The sequence below is a fragment of the Dama dama genome, chromosome 5 (genome assembly GCF_033118175.1).
Source record: "Dama dama isolate Ldn47 chromosome 5, ASM3311817v1, whole genome shotgun sequence".
Taxonomy (NCBI): Eukaryota; Metazoa; Chordata; class Mammalia; order Artiodactyla; family Cervidae; genus Dama; species Dama dama.
The window spans coordinates 110,729,895-110,753,987 of NC_083685.1; the positions used below are offsets into that span (position 1 = coordinate 110,729,895).

At 38.2% G+C, this 24,093-nt stretch overlaps 3 protein-coding genes across 3 annotated transcripts; all 3 read right to left on the bottom strand.

The window, feature by feature from the left end:
• Nucleotides 1-4,490: 4,490 nt before the first annotated feature.
• Nucleotides 4,491-4,787, bottom strand: LOC133056055 (keratin-associated protein 3-3-like). The gene has a single exon (XM_061141137.1). The coding sequence runs from the start codon at nt 4,785-4,787 to the stop codon at nt 4,491-4,493; it is 297 nt and encodes a 98-aa protein (XP_060997120.1).
• A 6,464-nt stretch (nt 4,788-11,251) lies between these two features.
• On the bottom strand, nt 11,252-11,548 carry LOC133056056 (keratin-associated protein 3-3). The gene has a single exon (XM_061141138.1). The coding sequence runs from the start codon at nt 11,546-11,548 to the stop codon at nt 11,252-11,254; it is 297 nt and encodes a 98-aa protein (XP_060997121.1).
• Nucleotides 11,549-22,947: 11,399 nt separating this feature from the next.
• Nucleotides 22,948-23,244, bottom strand: LOC133056057 (keratin-associated protein 3-1). The gene has a single exon (XM_061141140.1). It carries the CDS (start codon nt 23,242-23,244, stop codon nt 22,948-22,950), a length of 297 nt encoding a protein of 98 aa, XP_060997123.1.
• Between the last annotated feature and the right edge of the window lie 849 nt (nt 23,245-24,093).

A 24,093-nucleotide genomic window follows, 5' to 3' on the forward strand; every position in this document is an offset into this window, starting at 1 on the left:
GTGGTCTTGCGGTGCTCACATGGTGGAGGAGTGAGTGTGTACTGAATTCGAAGTGTGTGTGTGTGAGAACCATACATGCCCGTGTGCAAATTGAAAAGTCACTTTACATAACTGATGGGCATCACTTTTGCCCTACGTGCCAAAATAGAAATTGGTTATCAAAACATGGAGTTGTGATCTTTGATTTCCTGAAACTTGCCTTCTCCACTTTTCCTATGCCTCACTTTTATATCAGAGATACTGATTTTTATCTGTATCTCTAATAAGAATGAAATACAAATTCTGTTATAAGTTTTTATTCTTAGGAAGCTAAACCTTTGTTAACCACGCTTCAGTATAGAAGGAAGAAAGTTACAAAAGGCATATCTTCTGGGACATGGAAGCTGTTTTCTCTTATTTACTTATTTATTTAATTTTGAAGGCCTCAATTTCATGAAAATTAAAAGTGCTGGAACTTGGAAATAAAATTCTATTGTATGGGTTCCAGCAATTCCATTGGATGAAATCCCTGGGGCAGTACTGAATGGATAGGAATCTGATATGTAAGTTTTCTGGGTTCTTTCTTAAGTTTTACCTCCAATTTTCAGTTTTCTTGCCTTTGATTGTGGTATTTATTTCATTTTAAAAAGTGTACAGAGCAAATTGTCTGCAGAATGTTCAAGATCTTTATGGGGTGGGCATAGCCCATTACTCCTACAAAGTTAAAATTTTCATGATTCAGAATAATCAATTTTTTTCTAACTCTGAGCACTTCTTCATTAAATAGCTGATAATGGAAAAACAACCAATCAACCAAAACCAAACCTGGAGACTTTAGATAGAGGATTAAAACAGTCTCTTAGGATTTATTATTCATTGAGCAAAGTTGGTTTTGATTTTAGTAATTCTCCTTAAATTTCAACACTATGCTAAAAGTTCTTAACTGTATAGAAATTAGACATCCTTTTCCTCTTTGATACCCTCTTTTTAATGTAGGTTTTCCCCTCATTTAAAAAAATATATTCTATTGATCTTTGTTAATTCAGCAGTTTGACTATGATATATCTAGATGGTGTGTGTGTGTGTGTTTAGGTTGTATTTATCCTGCTTGAGATTCTTGAACTTGTGAGTTACTGAAATATATCACTAAATTTGGGAAATTTTCAGCTTCCCCTCTCCCAGTTTTTCTGCCCCATTTTCACTCACCTATCATTCTGGAACTCCAATTTCATGCATATTGGACTACTTGATACTGGCCCAGAAGATTTAGTTGGCATTTTCTATTCTGATATTAACGGCAACTATTGACTTTTTTTTTATTACATTCTTTAGTTCTAGAATTTTTATTTGCTTCTTTTTTCATTTAAATAAATTTAATTTGTTATTAATTTATCAAATAGAATTTAAAGTTTTTACTTTTTCTGGTGAGATTCCTCATCTTGTCCATTCTTTTCCTTTTACCTCTTGTTCATCCTTCCCTTTAAATCCATGAAAATATTGATAATATCTGTTTTAAGATATTGTCTGCTAATTCTAACATCTATATATCTATGGATCTATTTCTATTGGCAGCTTCTTCTCTTGTTTATATATGAGATTTTCTTGCTTCTTCACGTGTCTGGAAATTTTAAATTATATGCTATCCATTTTAGATAATACATTTTAGGATATTTCAATTATGTTGCAGAGTTTTATGTGTCGGGCTTTTTTCTGACAAGAAGTCAAATCTCTGGAAGATCCTCTTGCTCCTCTCAGGCTAGGTTTTAGATTTTTTCAGGGCAGGTATAATTTCATGTGCTCTCTTCCCAAGGTTGCCATCCTTACTCTTTTGGTCTGTTCTTCTGGAATATCATTAGAATCCCCAAGAGCTTTGGCCCTCTGGATAGGCTGGGAATTCAAAGTCCATTGGTACAGAATGACTTCTGGTATTTCCAGTCAGCTCTTTATCCCTCAAAAGCCATTCTATGCCAACCTCATAGAATTTCATTCAGTGTGCATGCAAAACAGCCTTCTGTTGATATCATCTTTTACATAGACTTCCTCACCTTCCCTCCTATATCTGCTTCCTTCTAGAACACAATTACAAATTCCAGTTGCCTAACCTTCATTTCCTTCCCTGGTGGCTCAGACGATAAAGAATCCACTGGCAATGCAGGAGACCTGGGTTTGATCCCAGAGTTGGGAAGATCCCCTGGAGGAGGGCATGGCAACCCACTCCAGTATTCTTGCCTGGAGAATCCGCATGGACAGAGGAGCCTGGTGGGAAGTCCATGGGGTCACAAAGAGTCGGACACGACTGAGCGACTAAGCGCAGCACAGCACAAACTTCATTTAGATATGTCACTTGTGTTTTGACATTTCTAGAGCAGAACACAGCATTCCTTTTTAAATTGGTGACCTTACACTACTGCCTAGTATCTCTCGACATCTTTTCCATACTCTTGATCTCCAGCTTCAGTCAATTTGTCTTTGGCTGTGTCTTTTCTCCTTTTTATCACTTAAATCTTAATTTCTTAATTGTTCTCAATTTTTCCATACCACAGCACTTCTCTAATGCACATTTTTGACTCACATTTTTTTTTAATTGAAGTATAGTTAGTTTACAATGTTGTATTAATTTCAAGTTTATGGCAGTTATACATACAAATATGTGTGTGCTCTAAGTTGCTTCAGTTGTGTTCCTTTCTTTGTGACCCCAGGGATTGTAGCCTGTCAGGCTCCCCTGTCCATGAGATTCTCCAGGCAGAATATTGGAGTGGATTGCCATGCCCTTCTCCAGGGGATCTTTCTGACCAAGGGATTGAACCTGTGTCTGTTATGTCTCCTGCATTAGCAGGCAAGTTCTTTACCACTAGCACCACCTGGGAAGCCTCTGCATATAAACACATTCTTTTTCAAATTCTTTTCTATTATAGCTTATTACAAGATTTTGAGTATAGATCCCTGTGCTATACAGCATAATTCATTTATTTTTTATTATAATATAATGCTAGCATTCAATAAATAATTGTTAACTGTATGAGGGATTGAGTGGATATTGTATATATATCTGCCTTACTTTCCAGACAATCAGTTCATTTTTAGCAGGGATGGTAAAACACAGGGTACATAATAGGTACTTAATATATTTATTGAATGAATATTGTTATATATTTTTTGCACAAATAGATCTGTTATATGGATTAGTTGATATATTAGGTCATATTTGGTCTTTGGATCATATTTGGTGTTTCCCAATCTACCTTAAACCATTTTGGAGGAAGGACAAGTCAGGGAAATTATGCTGATATCCTGGACCATTTTATATGCAATGCCATTTAGTTTTCCTAAAACAACAAGAACAACAAAAGAAGAAGTATTTACACACTGAGGAAACCAGATCTGAAAGAGACACGTGCACCCCAATGTTCATCTCAGCACTGTTTATAATAGCCAGGACATGGAAGCAACCTAGATGCCCATCAGCAGATGAATGGATAAGGAAGCTGTGGTACATATACACCATGGAATATTACTCAGCCATTAAAATGAATTTATTTGAACCAGTCCTAATGAGATGGATGAAGCTGGAGCCCCTTATACAGAGTGAAGTAAGCCAGAAAGATAAAGAACATTACAGCATACTAACACATATATATGGAATTTAGAAAGATGGTAACGATAACCCTATATGCAAAACAGAAAAAGAGACACAGAAATACAGAACAGACTTTTGAACTCTGTGGGAGAATGTGAGGGTGGGATATTTCAAAAGAACAGCATGTATACTATCTATGGTGAAACAGATCACCAGCCCAGGTGGGATGCATGAGACAAGTGCTCGGGCCTGGTGCACTGGGAAGACCCAGAGGAATCGGGTGGAGAGGGAGGTGGGAGCAGGGATCAGGATGGGGAATACGTGTAAATCCATGGCTGATTCATATCAATATATGAAAAAACCCACTGAAATGTTGTGAAGTAATTAGCCTCCAACTAATAAAAAAAAAAAAAAAAAAGAAGAAGTATTTATTTCTGTACTGCCACCCTTCTCAGTTTTGCAGATGTTCTCAGTTTCTTAAAATGTTGACCTTTGGAGTTAAGAAATACATTTGATGCGTCAACAAAAATAAACGGAAGTAATTATAGACACTTGTGTTATGCTAGAGACGTAAGCTTTATTAGAATAATCATGAAGAAGCTCCTTATTTTCCAGAAAGATACCATTCAAGACTGGAAAGAGAATTCCCAAAGCACCAAAGAAACATACAATTTAACTTGAAGGAACTGAACAACGTTGGGAAGCCTATAGGCATCTACCTATTCCAATTATCCTTGTTCACTGATGTCCACTACATGGCCATCAAAGTCTCTTGGTTTTTTTTTTTTTTTTGTGAGGGTTGTCAGTGATAATGCCATCCTTGTTCCAACTTAGAAAGCAGAGCCACAATTAGTTGCAGGTACTGAGACAGGTGAGCACTAAAGCTTCTGGGTTGACTCTTTCTGTGCCAGGCACTGGGTGAGGCAGCCGTCGGTCAGCAGCAGCTTGGGATGCAGGGCTCACAGGTGGGCTGAGTGTAGGTTGTGAGGTTGATGGTTTCCAGGCCTGGGGTGGGCTGGGAAGAGTTGAGCAGGAAGCAGGTGGGCACACAGGGCTGAGGAATGTGGCAAGGTGGGGGGCAGTTGTCACAGCAGGTTGGCTCGAGTAGCCAGACTGTGTGTGGGCAGGTGCTGGGCAGGCAGACTCCACACCTGCAGAATTTGTCAGAGGAGCAGATGGTGGTGGCGGGGCTGGTGGGGACGCTGCAGCAGAGGGGAGCACAGCAAGCCATGGTGTTGGGAAGCTGTGTTTTTTATTGATTTGGCTTAGAGAAGATGAGTCTCCTGAAGTGCGAATGTCTCCTTTTGCTCTGGGGCTCTTATATACCCTCTCCAGTGGGTGTTGGTCCAACCGGAAGGCTTCTTTCCTGGTTCTTGTTTATGTTACTGTACCCATTATCCTTTGACTGGTTTGCCATTTAGATGCTTGTAAAGAGTCTTTATTTTCCTAATTAACCTTTGTTTGAGTTCACTGCTAAATCTGAACTGATTACTCTTGCTGTTTGTCACTGGAACACAAGCTTTATGAGGTATCACCAGTGGCTTCTGCTATTATAATTCCAGCACCAGCCCTGATGGGGAATATGCATGACGGTACAACTGTAGGATGTAGGTCTTTTCTCTTGTGCTCGTCAGTTTTTATTTTCTTTACCTTTATCTGTTATCAGTTGGTTTGATGAACTATTCTTCTTTTAAGGAGAACTTATTTTTAGTAACTCTCTTTTAGCTTTGGGGACTTTAGTAAATTAACTGACTTTTAATTGATGTATAATATACATGTAATATTGTATTAGTAATATTGTAGTGTTGGGACTTTTGAAGATTTAACTTACATTAATATGGAGACACACACTGTTATCCCATTTTTATTGTAAACTATTGCATATTCATGAAAAAATTCAGACTATATAGAAATGTATAAAGAAATTATCCACAATACCTTATCATCAAGAGAAATTCTCTGTCAGTGTTTATATATATCCCTCTAGTCATTTTTCTATATACTTATTTATCATTTTATGACACCACTGGAATCACATTGTATATACCATTCTATAACTTGCATTTTCACTTAAATATATATATATTCATGATCTTATATTCTTAAGTATATTTGATAATGTTATTTTAAGTATTTACTAATGTTCGTCATATAATTGTACTTCTAAGTTGCTTAGAAACCTCATATATTAATCATTTAAACTGTTTGCAACTTTTCTCCTAAGATAATTGTGGCAATAGTAACAACTGTGTACATAAATCTTTATGTACGTGTCTGATCATTTTGTTAGGTAGTTAGAATAGGGAAAAGGAGTCCGAAATGGCGGTGGCTAAAAGACAGGAAGGGAGCCTGTGAAAATAGAACAGAGGAAGGTCAAAGGAAGGTCTGAGGACCAGAGTGAGGACTTAAGGTAAACAGAGCTCCTGCCTAAGCCCAATTTGCAAAGGACAGGCCCGTGTTCTCTCTCTCTCTCTCCCGAGCGATGGGGCGCTCTTCTCTTCGCATCTTTGGATGGATGTGCCCTCACACACCTCGAAGATGGATTTTCCTGCTCTTATCTAAATAAAATAGAGCTGTAACACTGAGCTGTAACACTGATTTATTTAAGAGCTATAACACAGTCCGTTCGAGACCTGAGAGCTATAACATGGTCTGTCCAAGACCCGAGAGCTGTGACTGCCAAGGGGGCTTTAATGTCCATCACTCCAAATTTTTGTTGTGACAAGACAAAGAACCGAGGAGCATACACTCGCCTGGCAATTTCAAAAAGAGGACTAATTATTATATAGAATTATTGGAGGAAATGTTAATTAATGATATTTTAAGACCTTTGATATTCATTGCCATACTGCTCTCCAGAATCATTTTATTTAGCTATTTTTTCCTGTTTACATGTTCCCAACTGCTATATGAAAATTTCTGTGTGTGTATACTTTGATGATGAATATTTTATTTTAAAAGTGTTTGTCAATTTGTTAGGCAAAAATGAAATTTCATTGTTATAGTATTTGCATTTCTTTCATAACTGTTAGGTTAAAACATTCTTTCATATACACATTGGCCATGTATATTTCTATCGAAAACTGGCTTATTTTGTTTCTTTCTCTACTGAGTGTGGGAAAGTTGAATTTTTAGCTTATATCTAAATACTAAGTAGAAGAATACTTTCACTACCAATATTGCTACCAATGGAAAGTGAAGTTAAAGACCTATGTTAATCTAACCACAATCGATTTTGTTCACTGTTTTTTTTTCCCTCCAAAGTAGTACATTTTCTCCCCAAGTGAAATGTAGCTGTGGTATGCGAGATCTGGATTCTAGTTCCAATAAGCCATTTAGACTTCAAGCATAGTCCAGCATAAAGAGTGAGCACAGGGCAGACTCCTGTCCAGGGTCATCCTGACAACTCAAGCCATCTCCTCTCAACTTGGATTCACTCATCCTTCAAGCCATGGTTCTCCTCTCTTCCTTTAAGTCTGCCTGTATCTCAGTGCATGATGGTGGGAAAGTCCATGTGGTTTTTTCCTGGAGAGGGTGTGGATTCAAGAGGACCCCATTAAGAGTTAGAATAGCTCTTTACTGGTCACTGTATGCTGGCTACCTTTCTTGCTATGGCAAGCAATTAACTTTTTGGAAGCTCATCTTTCTCCTCTGTAAAATAAGGATAATTATATCTACATTCTTCCACTCTGAAGATTATTGTGAGGCTTGAATGAGATAAAAATGGGTTAAAACCCATAGATGAGGTGTAATGCAAAGGTAAATTATTGTCATTATCCAAGCAAGTTACAGATCAAACTCAGGGGAAGAGGAAGGCAGAGAAAGTAAGTTAAAGAGTAACCTTACAGGAAACAGCAAAATTTACCTAAAAGTTCACACCTACACTTAGAGAAAATGGCTGGCACAGAAATGAATACGTTTCAAATTTTAAAAAGTTCTCTATGGCTCTGCTTGAAATAAAGGATTTACGATCTTTACTGCTGTCCCTTGATTTCCCCCAGATGAATCTTTGAGTGAATACCTGCCAAATTGCTCACCCTTTTACTCAGGACAGATTAATATTCTTTCCAGTGCTTGAAATATAATTCAGTAGATATTTATTGAGCTGTTACCATATGCCAGGAACTGTGATTATACAATAGTGAACAAAACAAACATCATCTCTGCTTTCAGGAAACTTTGGGTCTGGAGGAAGGTTTGTCTCATATATGAGACATGTATATGTCTCATGTCATAATGTATTATTATAAGTTACTGTTGTTATAATTTATGATGGGAAAAGAAAAGACTGGGTTCCAAGGATAAAAAATAAGCTGAAGGAAATTCTTTTGACATTTTAAAGAAAAGTGTTATAAAGGAGTTTTCAGACTCTTGCAGTTAGAATTTCATGGCAGAAAAATATCAGTCTCTTACTTAGAATGCATATTATTTTGAATCAACCTTGTGAGGATAAAGGAATTGTTACTATTCTGTGTGGAATAGTATGTTTCTAGAATGAGAAGGCAATGGCACCCCACCTCTGGGGTGGAAAATCCCATGGATGGAGGAGCCTGGTAGACTGCAGTCCATGGGGTCGCTAAGAGTCGGACACGACTGAGCAACTTCACTTTCACTTTTCACTTTCATGCATTGGAGAAGGCAATGGCAACCCACTCCAGTGTTCTTGCCTGGAGAATCCCAGGGACAGGGGAGCCTGGTGGGCTGCCATCTGTGGGGTCGCACAGAGTCAGACACCACTGAAGTGACTTAGCAGCAGCAGCAGAACTAGAAATAAAACAGCATTACAGATTAGAAAGAGTCATAAAATACAAAGTTTATGAATAAACTCATATCTTTTATTGAAAGGACTTGTATTTCATTAAAATTTATTTTCTCTGCAATTGTCTAAGAGACCTGGGAATAACTCTCCTTTGTTTTTAAATTAGGGTCATGAGTCCTAGAGAGGTAAGATGATTTGCCTTAGGTAGCCTGGTGACCGACTTGTTAAGAACTAAATATAGGACTACTGGGATTGAGTTACCTTTTATGTGGTTTTAAATGTAATTTTAAAGTATGTGGCAGGGATATTAAACATATTTTATTTTTAGAAAGAAAGGGTACCCTTTTCCTTCAAGCAAGTGCAGGAAAAACATGGTGATCCTTGATGAATTTCAACAGTTTGAAAACCTACGCACACACATACATGCACACCCACACACGAACTTGTCCAGTTTTTTTTTTTTGAAATATAGTTGGTTCACAATGTTTTGTCAATCTCTGCTGTATAGCAAAGTGACTCAGTTATACACAGACATTCTTTTTTAATGTTGTTTTATATTATGGTTTATCATAGGATACTGAACATAGTTCCCTGTGCTACATACAGCGGGAACTTTTTGCTCATCATCCTACAAAAAATCCCACACTCCCAGTCCTTCCCTCCCCACTCCCCTTCTCCTCGGCAGCCACAAGTCTGTTCTCTATGTCTGTGAGTCTAGAACTTGTCCAGTTTTAATTACACCTTTTTATAGTCAGTAGGGATATATGTGACAGTAAAGATACAAAGATTGGTCATAAGAAGTAATAAAAATAAGAAGTAAAATATGATTGTTAGTCTCTTGCTTCAAATCTCTCATTGCTTCTAGGGTTCAGCCTGAACCTCTCTGCTGGGGGCTCACTTCAGGGTCTTTGCATTTCTTCTTTCTCGTTGTCCTCAGCCTCTCCCGTCTTCAATGCATCCATGAGTTAGTAAGCTCCTGTTCTGCTCTTCACCTCTTCCACCTCCTCATCTCTTTTCTTTTTTTATTCTGCCTCATCATCTTTCAATGCTTAGCTTGGATAGCTTGAAGCCTTTTCATAACTGCCCCTCAACCTGACACTGAATCACCAAATAAATCTGTGTCTTAGTTACTCTGTCTGTGTGCTTGCCTGGCATACTGCTCATAGCTCCATCACAGCAGAAATTCCATGGCATTATAACTACATTCATACAACATACATAGAACACATATACTGTGATTGTAATAACTTGTCTGTCTCCTTCACCAGATTTGAGAGAAACTTGAGGGCACTTTAGATAAACATTTCTTTTATCTTTATACTCTTAGTCTGGATTTGAAGCCTGGCACAGGGGAGGCATGAAAGAAATGTTGGCCAAGTGAATGAGTAAATGGACTAAATCTTTTGTTAACTACATCCTAGATTGTGTTCCATCTACGCCATGGCTTCTAAGTTCTGTTCATTCAAAGTTGAGCTTCTAATAAACCTGTGGGATCCTCTGAGAAATTCTTCTCTGGAGAGAGTGACAGTGACAATGAGGACATTTAAAACATTTATTTAAAGGCATTTGCTTCTCCTCTTCCTTGCTCATTTTCTTTTTCACATGTATGGTTTTGGTTCTAGCTCAATGCTTTATCAGAGTTTGATGTGCACCTTAATGTATATATGTATAGATATTTTATATAAATAGTTAATATATACTTATATATCATCTATTCTAAAATATATTTATATATATGTAATCTAAGGCTGGGAAAATAATCTGTGCAAGATAAAAAAAAGGTAGGTTGGTAAAACGAAGTAAAATTAAGTAGTAGATTAAACCATATTTAATCAGACTTTAGCTCTAGCCCTCAGATAATCACCTGGAAAATACTGGTGTTCTGTTCATTACTGGGGTAGTATTGTGGCAGGTAGAAGGATATTCCTATTGCCCTATTGCTAGAAATGACCACTGTAAGTTCTCTCCAAGGGAAAATGAAGTCAAATGGTAGGCCCACTAAATGACCCAGCTCTTAGAACTGAATACCTGCCACTTTTAATCTATAAGCCATTGTATCCTTGTCCATTACTGTTGGATTGGATGATTTTGTTAAAGATTTTTATACTTTTATTTCTTTTTCATATTTTAAGTTAATGTCATAACTGTGTTTATTAAGTTTCTGGCTCTGTTAGAACTGGGGGCTCTGTGATGTGATAGAAAGAATTGGGCTTTAAAGTCAAATAAATATACAAGGAGCTGAATCCTGGTATTTTTTAGTAACTTTGTGACTTTGAGAATGTTGAATCACTCTTAAAGCTTCATTTTTCTTTTTATGCTGTTTTAAGGGTTACATGAGTTAATACATGTGATCTACCTGGCAAAGTGTAGGTAAGTAAATGTCTCACCCCCAAATTGTATTTGTCTGAGGAAGAGAAAAGAGGGTGAATATAAAGATAAGCAATTTAAAGTTAGCAAGCCATGTTAGTAAGCTAGTTTTAGTCATTCCTCTGAGATTCTTTTTTTAAAATTATCTTTCCTTTATTTTGTTTAAATGAAAGAAATATACCAAAAGCTGTAACATAAATGAAAAACACATCTTGCCACAGAAACAAAGTTTATTGGAAAGCCATCAAAAGTTATTTTTCCTCTATGAAAATGCCCAATACAAGAAATGAGACCCATGAAGCAACATGACCAAGAAAATACAGTCTGAGGGCTTATAGATTCCACTACTCTTTTGATAACAGATGACCTCTATCTATCCAAATGAACCAAAGGGTTACTCAGCCAAATAAGCATATTTTTAAAAATTTTCTTTTCATGAAAATGAAAGTTAGGTTTTCCATATCTATGCCCTCTGATCTACATCATTATCTGATAAACTACCGAGGCAAGTAAATATCAAATAGATAGCTTCTGTGTTATTGCCAGGCACTGGGTGAGGCAGCCGTCGGTCAGCAGCAGCTTGGGATGCAGGGCTCACAGCTGGGCTGAGTGTAGGTTGTGAGGTTGATGGTTTCCAGGCCTGGGGTGGGCTGGGAAGAGTTGAGCAGGAAGCAGGTGGGCACACAGGGCTGAGGAATGTGGCAAGGTGGGGGGCAGTTGTCACAGCAGGTTGGCTCGAGTAGCCAGACTGTGTGTGGGCAGGTGCTGGGCAGGCAGACTCCACACCTGCAGAATTTGTCAGAGGAGCAGATGGTGGTGGCGGGGCTGGTGGGGACGCTGCAGCAGAGGGGAGCACAGCAAGCCATGGTGTTGGGAATCTGGTTTGCTTTTGGTTTCTAGGAAAGAAAGATGAGGTTTCTAGGATGAAATGTCTCTTCTCACTTTGGGACTCTTATATACTCCTCTCGTTGAGTGTTGGTCCAATCAGAAGACTTCCTCTTATTTACATTTATGCCACCCTTTTCCACTAAGATTCTCTAATCAGTTTGGCATTTACTTGTCCATTAAGAATTCCTGAGCTTATTAGGGTAATCATGTTTTTGACTCATTGACTTGTCATTAGATGATCACTTTTATCTTTACAGGGTTCTGGAATGCCAAATCTTGCATAAATTATGGATAATGAATCCAAGTGACAATTCAGCTATAGTTTCAGAGGCTAAATTCTTCTCTTCATTCCACCGCATAATTTTAAATAATACGCTTAACATGATATGATTTTTAATGAATAATTTCAGAATATGCAACTTGATTAACTGCATCAAGACATAGCTCCTTACAGATGAATGTTGCATGTGACTATATGCATATATACATCACAGATATATTTACCTTATTTATTGATGATATAATTCAGTTTCTATTGCGCAATTAAGGTGACAGCCAGAATAGACTAAGATGAAATCCTTTTCATTATTTTTAATAAATTTATAGTCAGTTTCCAAAGATTGTGTTACTCTATGGACTTTTTAAAAAAACCATTTATATTCTCAAAGTTGTACCAGTGTTGTAGTGAGAAAGTGTGAATCCACTGGAAAATATTCACCCAGGGCTTTTTTTTTTTATTATTGTTAAATATACCACTATAAGAAAATCACCTCAGTCTTCATTCATTTTCATAGGAATTATATACTTTACAATGAGATGCAGGAAAGAAGAAATTATAAGATTCATAACATCACAGTGGGTTCTTGAAGGGGATTTGATCCAATGTGATTTAGCACCATGGCATTCATAGAAATCAGTTTTTTCACTGACTTACTTCCTACTTTGTATGTTTATTTGCTTTCATATCTTAGGGCTTCGATTAGATTGTAAATTCCTTCGAGGAATACCTTACACACATTCTTTGCCTCAATTCACCTTGATTTGCCTTACTGTAAGTTGGCAGATAAGGAAGTTGAACCAAGTAATCTCCAGTGTGTAATATTCTATGATTCTAACATTTCTACATACATCCCCCATGATCAGCACAAAATTATTCAGAAAGTAGAATCTAAATTACACAATTTGTTAAATAGCAAATGTACAGAATCTGTTGTCTAAATTACAGATTTGTTGAATAAACACAATATACAGAATCTGTTGTCTCTGAGGCGGCATTAGGGAAGACCAATCTAGTCTGCCTGAAAGAGAAGGAAGTTGGCTAAAATAAAATCAGTGGAAAATACTAAATGTCATTGGTTAGTAAACCTCATATATTTTGAGAAGAGGAACTTGTTTGTGAAGTTGGTTTGATTTTGACTTAAATATTGATGTTTATCATAAAACACATCAAATAGAAATGAAGGTTGGGGACTCCTAGGTACTTAATAACAATATTTTTTCTTTTGTCCTTCCTCTATTTGCTACTTCTCAAATCCTACTTGTCCCTCAAATTCCAGCTTGAATATCCTTCATAAAGAAATTTTAGGTGGTTCTTCTAGTTGTTTTCATTCTTTTCTCTGCTCTCACATTTTATTCTACTATATATTGTAGTTTCTCATCTATATTCATCTTCCTTACTCCAAAGTTAACTCTTGGAAAGTGGGAATTGTGTCTTAATCTTCTTTGTCTCTGTCAAGCACTTAGGACAATGCCTGGAACGCAGGCATTTAATAAATGTCTACTGAATTGCATTAAATAACAGATTAGAATGAAAAATTGTATGTATTTATTTTTAGAACAGCATCTAATAATAATATAGAATATTACATAATCAGAGTGACATTTCATTTGTGAAGGGCTTTACAGTTGTCTGTTTTGATTTACATTAAAAAACTGTTCTGTTTTACATTCAAAGCTTCACCTAAACAAAAAAATGGGAAAAAAAAGTGGCTCAGCTCAGTGTTTGGGGTCTCTTCTGCAAGTTTGTTGATCTCTGATTGCCAATTTCTTAGCCTCTTTAGGGATGTAAGTGAGTTACTTACAGAGGCAGGGAAAAAAATTAAAATTAAAAATAGATACTGACCTTGGAATTTAAAGTGATTCTAAGCTTAGAGTTTAATATAATATATTTTATTATCCAGGCAATTTTCTTCACATATTTACATATCCCTGTGCGACCTCTTTTTGGCTATGAGATTTATGTTGATGTCATCAGAAAGTGTAATTCTGCTGGACATATTTATGGGTTCATGATGCATACACATGTCAAGAGTCAGGTAATTATGGCATTAGACATTGAGACAGTCCTTGGTTTGGGAAAGAGTGGTGTTTATTTAAAGCAAGGAGGTCCATGACAGCATTTTTTCCACTTTTTATTTGAAATTATTGTTCAAATTGTAGAACACTTCTGCAAAACTGAAGGCACAGAATCAGAACATTTTTTCTAGAGCTTCTTATTAAAAGCCATTTGCTGAGCAGCTTTTTTTTTTTTTCTTTTATTATTATTATTATTATTTTCCAGTGGGTTTTGTCATACATTGATGCTGAGCAGCTTTTAATGACAATTGCCGTCCCTTAGGGCAAGGCGGGCAAGCTCACTGAGATATCTTTGGCTGCTAGGATTTTGCTCCACCCTCACAGGGCTGGACGCAGGTTGTGACAGAGATTCCGCTCAGGTTTGGAGTCGGCTGGCAGCTGCTGAGCAGCCAACAGGTTGGCACGTAGGAGTCGGGTACGCAGGAGTCAGGCACAAGGCAGGGTGGGTGGCAGGTGTCACAGCAGGTGGGCTGAAGGAGCCTGATCTCGTGTGGGCAGGTGCTGGGCAGGCAGGCTCCGCCTCGACAGCATACATCCGAGGAGCAGATGGTGGTGGTGGGGCCGGGGGGGACGCTGCAGCATCCCTGGAGATGAGACTCACAGCAAGACATTCAAAGGATCAGGTAGACGTTTGTTGCAAAGGAAGGTGTTCTATAAAGTTGTCCTTGGTGAGTCTTTTATAGCTATGCAGCTCAGGGAACGTGGCTCCCGTCGATCAGAATGCTTCCTGTTGTTGTTTGTATAATCCCCTAAAAATAACTAATTTATTTATCTGCCACAGGAGGAGTACTCCTTCAGTGTTATTTGCTTGTTGCTACGTTTGAACTTGCTTCCTATTGTAGTTTCAAAATGCTGTTGATATAGGTTCTCTACATACTTAACCGCGGCAAATACATCAGTATTTATTCCGACTTTCCTCTTTTTTACCAACCAGAATGTGTTCTTACAAATGATCACTACTGGGTGTGAGGAGTTAGAAGTGATTTCCCTTAGAAGTAAGAAATGATCCCTCTCAAAAGATATGTCCTGGGCTTCCCAGGTGGTGCTAGTGGTAAAGAACCCGCCTGCCAATGCAGGCAACATAAAGAGACGCAGGTTCAATCTCTACGCTGGGAAGATTCCCTGGAGGAGGGCACAGCAACCCACTCCAGTATTCTTGCCTGTAGAATCTCATGGCCAGAGGAGCCTGGCAGGCTACAGTCCTGGGTTGAAAAGATTGGACATGACTGAGTGACTTAGGACACAGCACACAGCAGGGATATATTTGGGAAGTCAAAATCTGTGGGATTTTTTTTTCCCCAGCAGATTCACCTTGCTATCTTTTCATGGATTTGAGAAAATAAGCAAATATCAACTATATGTAACATTATCTTGATTAGAAAGTTCAGAGCCTGCTAGATGATCTTCTATTGTTTCACTGCATTATCTATACATGAAATTATGCATAAACATAAAGAAACTCTCAGTTTTAGGAAGGATGTCTTTTTTTAGCCGGAAGTCAGAACATATTAAAATATAGGTTCTTGAGACTATATGTGGCCTGAAAAATAAATTTGGCTTTCTTTGCAAAGCGGCATGAAAAGTTCTTATTTTATTTTATTTTTTTAAGGAAAACCAAACTGCGAACCTGTTCATTCCGTTTTCCAAAACCACTGCCTAAGCTGATAATCACTGTCTATCAGACAGGAACCTTTAAAAGTTCCCTTCCATTTTACTTCAGTTACAGTGTTAACAAGTCATAGCTAAAGCTAGTATATAACTAGAGTAAAGGAGATAGATCAGCAAATCCATTTGTTATAAGTCAAGTAGTTATTGATTCTCTAACATATTCTGAAGAGACTGGTAGAGACTTAAAAAAAAATAGAAGACATGGTGCCTGCCCTCAAGGAGTATGTGGGCTGATAGAAAAGGCTAGAAATTCCTTTGCAAATGGTTCAAACAACATAATTTAGTACCTGACAGTGAAATGAAAGAGATTCAGAGATACTTTTGAGTCATGACTAGCACTTACATGCTGTGAGACCTAGATCAAGTTATTAGACGTTTTGGGCTTTAGTTTTCTCAACTACAAATTTGGGGAAAATATAATCACCTGTTATAGTCTTATTATGAGTATTAGTATTAAAGACCAAGTGAGAATTAATCAGGCAAATCATTCATCACTGTGCTTATTAGATAAGTCTAATAAATAGCAGTTTCTCCTCCAGGGACTGTGAGAACTCCCACAAGAAGAAATGTGATGAAAAAGGGTTGAAATGACCAGAAGTCTTCAAGGAGGATTTGGAATAAGTTGTTTTGATGAGAAATGCTTAGAAAAGAGGTAAGTGCTTTTGGGGCAAGGAAAACAGTGAGTTCTGTGATGCTGTTCTGCCCCTACTCTCTGCACGGTCCCAGCAGAACTGGTCATGCCATCCTTTTTACCTCTACTGTATCCTATATCCACCCAAAAAACTTTGTTACATTTTTTGGTACACATGTTGATTCTCTTTACTAGGATGTAATCTCCTTCAAAGCAGGAACTATGTCTCACTTTTCCTGGTTTCTCTATTACCTAGCATAGAACCTGAATCACCAGATGGAATATGGTGCCTGGAACACATGGAATAAATATTTAAGGAAGTTTGGAAAATAATCATAACTAGCATTTATGAAGGCTTCTATGTTAAGTGTGGTCAGGAAAACAAGCAAACAAGAACATCCTCATGCACTAGGTATTTCAACAGAGAGGATTTGAAGATAGGGAACTGGTTTACATAGGTATGGGAGGACTGAGAAAGAAAAAAAAAAAAAAACCCACAGGTAATGAACACAAGAAGCTGCTATCAGCTAGAGAGCTGGGATTGAAGAGAAGATGTTGAGGATGAGTGGACCTAGGAGCTTGGAAGAGTGGTCCTGCAGGGCTGGGCTCAGGCCCCGGGGGTTGCCCAGCTGGTGCTCTTAACTCAGAAGCTCAGAGGAGAGGTCCTGTGGAGCCAGGGCTTGGACCTCTGTGAAAAGGAGGTGGGGGGCGGGTGTCACTCCCTTGCTGATTCTGGTGTTTCCGAGAAAGTTAAATGATGTTTGCTTTTCTTTTTGAAGAGTGAAAAGAAGCTAGAAAGGAGAGCCCACTGCTGCCACCAAATGTAGGACTATTGCTGGGGCAACAAGACCTTTCTTTTCTCCTCTCATCTTGCAGTCTCCTTCTAGCACCCTCTATTGGTGGAGTCTAGTACAAAACTAATACTGAGGGGTTTCCCTCCTAGCTGAGAAGGTAAAGAGTCTCCCTGCAATGCAGGAGACTGGGGTTCGATTTCTGGGTCAGGAGGATCCCCTGGAGAAGGAAATGGCAACCCACTCCATTCTCCAGGCAAGTATTCCCAGGGACAGAGGAGCCTGGCAGGCTACAGTGTTTGGGGTCGCAAGAGTCGGACATGACTGAACGACTAAACACACAGCACACGGTAGAAACCAGCCAAAGGAGAAACCTTCCTCATTCCAGCATCAGAGAGTATTATTAATAAAAGGTGTACTTAGAGGTTGACAGTCAGCACTCAGTTTTCTAAGGGCTGGATGTGCTTTAATAAACTTAATCTTCACTACAGTTTTAGGAAGTATATACTTTTTTTAAAGTTAGCTTTTTATTTTTGAATAATTTTAGATTTGCAGAAAGGTTGCAAAGATAGTACTGCATTCCTATGTATCTCTCACTCAACTTCCCTTTAATGATAACATCTTATGATACCATTGTGCATTTGTCATAATTAAGGTACATCACTATTAGTCAAACTTCAGACATTATTCACATGTTACTAGTTCTCCCACTAATGTCCTTTGTCCCTGAATCTAGTCGGAGATACCACATTACATTTAGTCATCTTGTCTCCTTGGTTTCCCCTGGTCTGTGATAATTTCTCAGTCTTTTCTGGTTTTTCATGATCTGGGTAGTTTTGTGGTGTACTGGTCAGATATTTTTCAGGGTACCTACTGGTTTTAATCTTAACATCTGAGAAACCAGAGGCATAGGGAAATGAAATGGCATGGCCAAGAACACAGAACTAGTAAGTGACAGAGTCTGCGCTGTGCTCAGTCGTGTCAGACTCTTTGGGACCCCACGGTCTGCAGCCCACCAGGCTCCTCTGTCCACGGGGCTTCTCCAGGCAAGAATACTGGAGTGAGTTGCCATGCCCTCCTCCAGGGGATCTTCCCAACCCAGGGATCGAATCCAGGTCTCCTGCATTGCAGTCGGATTCTTTACCATCTGAGCCATCAGGGAAGCCCAAAAGGTACCATTTAGAGCAAGACAGTTTGGTTTCCGAGATCTCTCTCTCGACCACTGAATAGGGAGCATTGCTCTGACTGGAGTACAGGATTCATGTTGCCCAAGACAAGTAGCAAGTAGCATTTGATGAAAATGGTTGTACCAGATTATTGAAGGTCTTAGAGTCACACTGAAGAATTTATACTTGACTCATTAAAAAACAAAAATCTTGAGTCATCTAAGAGCTATGAGTAACTCAATTTAGCCAGTATTTATAGAGAAATAGAAATCTATCCTGACAAAAGTATAGTTTGTGTGGAGGAAGAAGCATGGGATACTTGACTCAAGGTCAACGAGGAGACTGGCTGTGATCATAAGTGTGGTGATCAGAGCCTAAATTAGGCTAGAGTCAATTCATAAAGATAGAAAGAAAGACCTGGAGGCCAGATCTTTGAAAGAAAATGAAATGATTTGACTTTCTATTCTATTCTCAAGGGTAAACAATCTTTAAGGGTAGTTTATTTTATCTTAAACTAAGTCATTGAAACTCACCAGAAAATTGAAAATCCGTCTGAGTTGCCAAACATTCTACATTTTAATTCAAGGTTAATGAACCAGTCAGTATTTTTCGTGTGCTGATGTTGCTCATCAGTATTTAAAGTCTGACTTAAAAAAACATGATTTATTTTCATCTTAGAAACATAAACAGTTTTTCCTAGACTCATTGTGTATACTCATTTTGTCTTAAGCTATAACAACCACAGAGAAAACGGTTGCCATGTACAACCAAATAGACAATCTACAAGCATGTGTTGTCAAGTAGAGCATGTATTGTCAAGTAGCATATGCTTTCTCCTGGATAAAGAAAGCTGTGTGCAATCATATTTCTCTTGGGCATGTTGCTGTCTGCAGAGGAGGCAGATGCTTTGGTATAGTGGAAGGAGGAAGGACTCTGAATTCAGATAGCTCCTCTGTCACTGTTTATGTAGCTTTTGCAAGTAATTTCTCCATCTCAGTTTTCTCACCTATATAGTGGGGAGAATAATGGTAGCTACCTGTTAGGTTTTTTTGTTAGGGATAAATGGGATAAGGCACATACAGCACATATTAGAGTGTGCAGGATATACTTACCAAACATTAGCTATTATGACTGAAAGAGGTAAAAGCAATACAGTAAGATAGGGTTGATTAGCAGCATGGAGTATTTGTAACTTAAAATGTTTCTAGATAATCTAGAATCAAGGAATGTTCAAGCTGAAAGTGATTTTAGAGAGGACTTGGTCAACCAACCCATATTACTGATGTAGGACCTGAGACCGAAAGAGTTCAAGTGACTTGATCAGGGCTACAGAAGCAGCTTGAGGCAGAGCCAGAACTGGAACACAAATTACCTGCTTTACATTTGAGGCTCTTTAGCTAGCCAAGGGCCCTTTAATGCTTAAAGGTCCACAGTGGTAAAAAAAAAAAGGACTCTGAGAGTTATTTTTGATATTAAAAATAAAACCTAAATATTTGTCCTTTATAAACATGTATGAAAACACCAGTCTCCTTTGTTTTTGGCTAAAAAAGAGGTGGGTTGGCATAGTGCCAATTGTTATCTTGTAGTAAAGCCTAAAATTCAGAACATATTACAAATCAACAGTAATCAAAACAGTATGGTACTGGTAGAAAAACAGGCATATAGGTCAACAGAGTAGAATAGAGAGCCCAGAAATAAATCCACACATTTATGGTCAATTAATCTACAACAAAGGAGGCAAGAATACACAGTGGAGAAAAGACAGTCTCTTCAGTAAATGGTGCAAAGAAAGCTGGACAGGTAATATTATTAATAGAACATTCTCCAACACTATATTTGGACAGGTAATATTATTAATAGAACATTCTCCAACACTATATTTAAAAAAATAAACTCAAAATGGATTAGAGACCTAAATGAAAGACCAGAAAACATAAAACTTCTGGCAAAGATCTGAAGAAAAGGGAACACTTGTTCAATGTTGGTGGGAATGTAAATTGATGCAGCCACTCAGGAAAACAATATTAAGGTTCCCCCCAAGACTAAAAATAGAACTACCATATAACCCACCAATTCTACTCCTGAATATATATCCAAAGAAAATGAAAACATTAATTTGAAAAAAATGCACCATAATGTTCATAGGAGCATTATTTACAATAGCCAAGATATGGAAGAAGCTTAGTGTCCATCAACAGATGAATGGATAAAGAAGATATGGTATATATGGAAACAATGAAATACTACTCAACCATAAAAAAGAATGAAATTTTGCCGTTTGAAACAACACAGATGGACTTGGAGTGTAATATACTTAGTGAAATAAGTCAGAGAATGCCAAATACTGTTTGATATCACTTACATGTGGAATCTAAAAAATAAACTGGTGGATATAAGAAAAAAAGAAACAGATTCACAGATAAGGAGAATAAGCTAGTGGTCACCAATGAGAGGGAAGTGGAAAGGAAAAAGATAGGGCAGGAGACTGAGGTACAAACTACTCTGTATAAAATAAATAAGCTTATTGTTGTTCAGTTGCTAAGCTGAGTTTGACTCTTTGGGACCCCATGGACACAGCACACCAGGCTTCCCTGTCCTTCACTATCTCCCAGAGTTTGCTCAGATTCATGTCCATTAGGTCAGTGATGATATCTAACCATCTCATCCTCTGCCACCTCTTTCTCCTTTAGCTCTCCATATTTTCCAGCATCAGGGTCTTTTCCAATGAGTTTGCTCTTCATATAAGGTGGCCAAAGTTTTGGAGATTCATTGCCTGTCCTTCTAATGATATTCAGTGTTGATTTTCTTTAGGGTTGACTGGTTTGATCTCCTTGCAGTCCAAGGGACTCTCAAGAGTCTTCTCCAGCACCATCATTTGAAAGCATCAGTTCTTCAGCACTCAGCCTTCTTTATGTTCAACTCTCAAATCTGTACATGACTATTGGAAAAACCACAGCTTTGACTATGCAAGTCTTTGTCAGCAAAGTGATGTCTTTGCTTTTTAATATGCTGTCTGGTTTTGTCATAATTTTCTTTCCAAAAAGCAAGTGTCTTTTAATTTCATGGCTATAGTTACTGTCAGAAGTGGTTTTGGAGCCCAAGAAAATAAAATCTGTCACTGCTGACACTTTTTCCCCTTCTATTTGACCTGAAGTGATGGAACTGGATGCCATGATCTTAGTTTCTTGAGTGTTGAGTTTTAAGTCAGTTTTTTTCACTCTTCTCTTTTACCCTCAACAAGAGGCTGTTTAGCTCCTCTTCACTTTCTGTCATTAGAGTGGTATCATCTGCATATCTGAGGTTGTTGATGTTTCTCCAGGCAATTGATTCCAGCTTGTAATTCATCCAATCTGGCATTTCACATGATGTACTCTGCATAGAAGTTAAATAAACAGGGTGACAATACACAGCCTTGTCGTACTCCTTTCCCAATTTTAAACCAGTCAGTTGTTCCATGTAAGTTTCTAACGTTGCTTCTTGACCCATGTATAGGTTTCTTAGGAAATAGGTAAGGTGGTCTGGTATTCCCATCTCTTTAAGAATATCCCACAGTTTGTTGTGATCCACATCAAAAGTCAAAGGCTTTTATGTAGTCAATGAAGCACAAGTAGATGTTTTTCTGGAATTCTCTTGCTTTCTCTATGATCCAAAAAATATTGGCAATTTGATCTCTGGTTCTTCTGCCTTTTTTAAACCAAACTTGTACATCTGGAAGTTCTTGGTTCAAATACTACTGAAGCTTAGCTTGAAGAATTTTGAGCATAACCTTACTAGCATGCAAAATGAGCCTAATTGTATGATAGTTTGAACATTCACTGGCACTGCTGTTTTTTGGGATTGGGATGAAAACCGATCTTTTCCAGTCCTGTGGCCACTGCTGAGTTTTCCAAATTTGTTGACATATTGAGTGCAGCATTTAAACAGCATCATCTTTTAGGATTTGAAATAGCTCAGCGGCAATTTCATTACCTCCACTAGCTTTGTTTGTAGTAATGCTTCCTAAGGCCCACTTGACTTCACACTCCAGGATGTCTGGCTCTAGCTGAGTGACCACATGTTTGTGGTTATCTGGGTCATTAAGACATTTTTTTGTATAGTTTTGTGTACCAAGTACTATGTATAAAATAAATAAAGTACAAGACTATATTGTACAGCACAGGAAATACAGCTGATATTTTATCATAACTATAAGTGAAGTGTAACTTATAAAAATTGTGAGTCACTATGTTGCACACTTAAAACTCATATAATATTGCAAAACAAGTATATCTCAGTTTTTAAAGAGGGTGGGAATCCTAAAAAATAACCTGTTGAATTTTTCACTTCTCAGCTCATCACAAAAAAGCAGTGTCTAATTTTTCAATGATTCCACCATGAGAGCTCTCATTCTGCTGGGGTAAATCTTGGGCAGTATGATGAGCCGCTGTTCAAGTTTAGGTAGGCATTTCCCTTTCCCTAAGAAGAAACATATGAACAAATAATCACAAAACCATATTTGCTACGCAAGAATGAAGTTTATTATTGGATAGTCAAAATGGTTCATTTCCAAAGGACAGTGATATAATCTAAAAGAAAGAAAGAAGGTCTCCAACTCTATCCAAAAGAAGAAAGAATCAAGAAGTTGGGCAAATGCATGAAAACACTGCCCAGGCTATTGGGATTGGTTTTGTAGGTGTAGTGATGTAGGTAGTAGTGAGTGTTGAAGGCCAGATGATGCATTAAGACTTGAGCAACACATCACTGAACCTGTGCAAAGATGTGGCCACTTAACAGCAGGGCTCGCAGGGATTTTCACAGCCAGGCTGGACGAAGGTCGTCAGGTTGATCCCGCTCAGTCCAGGAGTGGGGTGGGAAGAGTTGAGCAGGAAGCAGGTTGGCACGTAGGTGTCAGGCACACAGCAGGGTGGGGGGCAGGTGTCACAGCAGGTGGGCTGGAGGAGGCTGATCTCGTGTGGGCAGGTGCTGGGCAGGCAGACTCCACACCGACAGAATTTGTCAGAGGAGCAGATGGTGGTGGCAGGGCCGGTGGGGATGCTGCAGCAGAGGGGAGCACAGCAGGCCATGGTGTCAGGAGTTGGGTTTTTGTTGGGTTGATGAGAGAAGTCTCTTGGTGTCTCGATGCTTCTGTCTTCTCCCCTGGCTCTTATATACCCACCTCCCAGGGCGTCAGCCTATTACCGAGATTTTTCCACCATGTTTCAGTTTATAGTTATCTCCATAAAAGCATCTAATTACTTAAGTGTTTATTACTTAAGACATACTCCTCACCTCATAAAAGGGGTTTAGATTGTTTTGTTGTCAAATTAGGGTTCTTTACATTGGCTGTTTGTCACTGCATGGACATTTCATTTCAGTCTTCAAAGGTACTGAGTTATTATCTTCCAATCATTATACATCACTAATAATGACCTGGCATGCTAGGTATCTGCAGATTGTTTTCACATTTTCTTGTTTACTTTTCAGATGAAGAGAGAGAGCTAAGTTTTTCAATTGCTGTTCTACTGGAAACCAAAGATTCTTTATGATGATTAAGCCCTCTGGCTGAAAAAGTGATACTATTTTAAGATTTCACATGGCTCCAAGAGACTGTGTGAACAGATGGAATCAACAGGGAAAGAGATTCTGGTTCTGTATTAAGGAGCCCCTTTTTTTAACAGAGCTGTAACAAATTATTTGCTCTTCAGTCCCTTCATTTGTGCTTTGAATGAAAACGTGTCAGGGGCATGTAGGTGAGAGTTCAGATCTGCGTGAGTGACAGTGATGGAGGCCCTTTAAAATTTCATCCAAACATGTTATGAATTAATATTATTTATGGCCCCCAAACTAGTTGTATTGGGCCATTTAGAGGCTAAATGGTGCAGTAGTTCCTAAAATGAGTTTCATGAACACTTGGTTCAAAGAACACTAAAGGG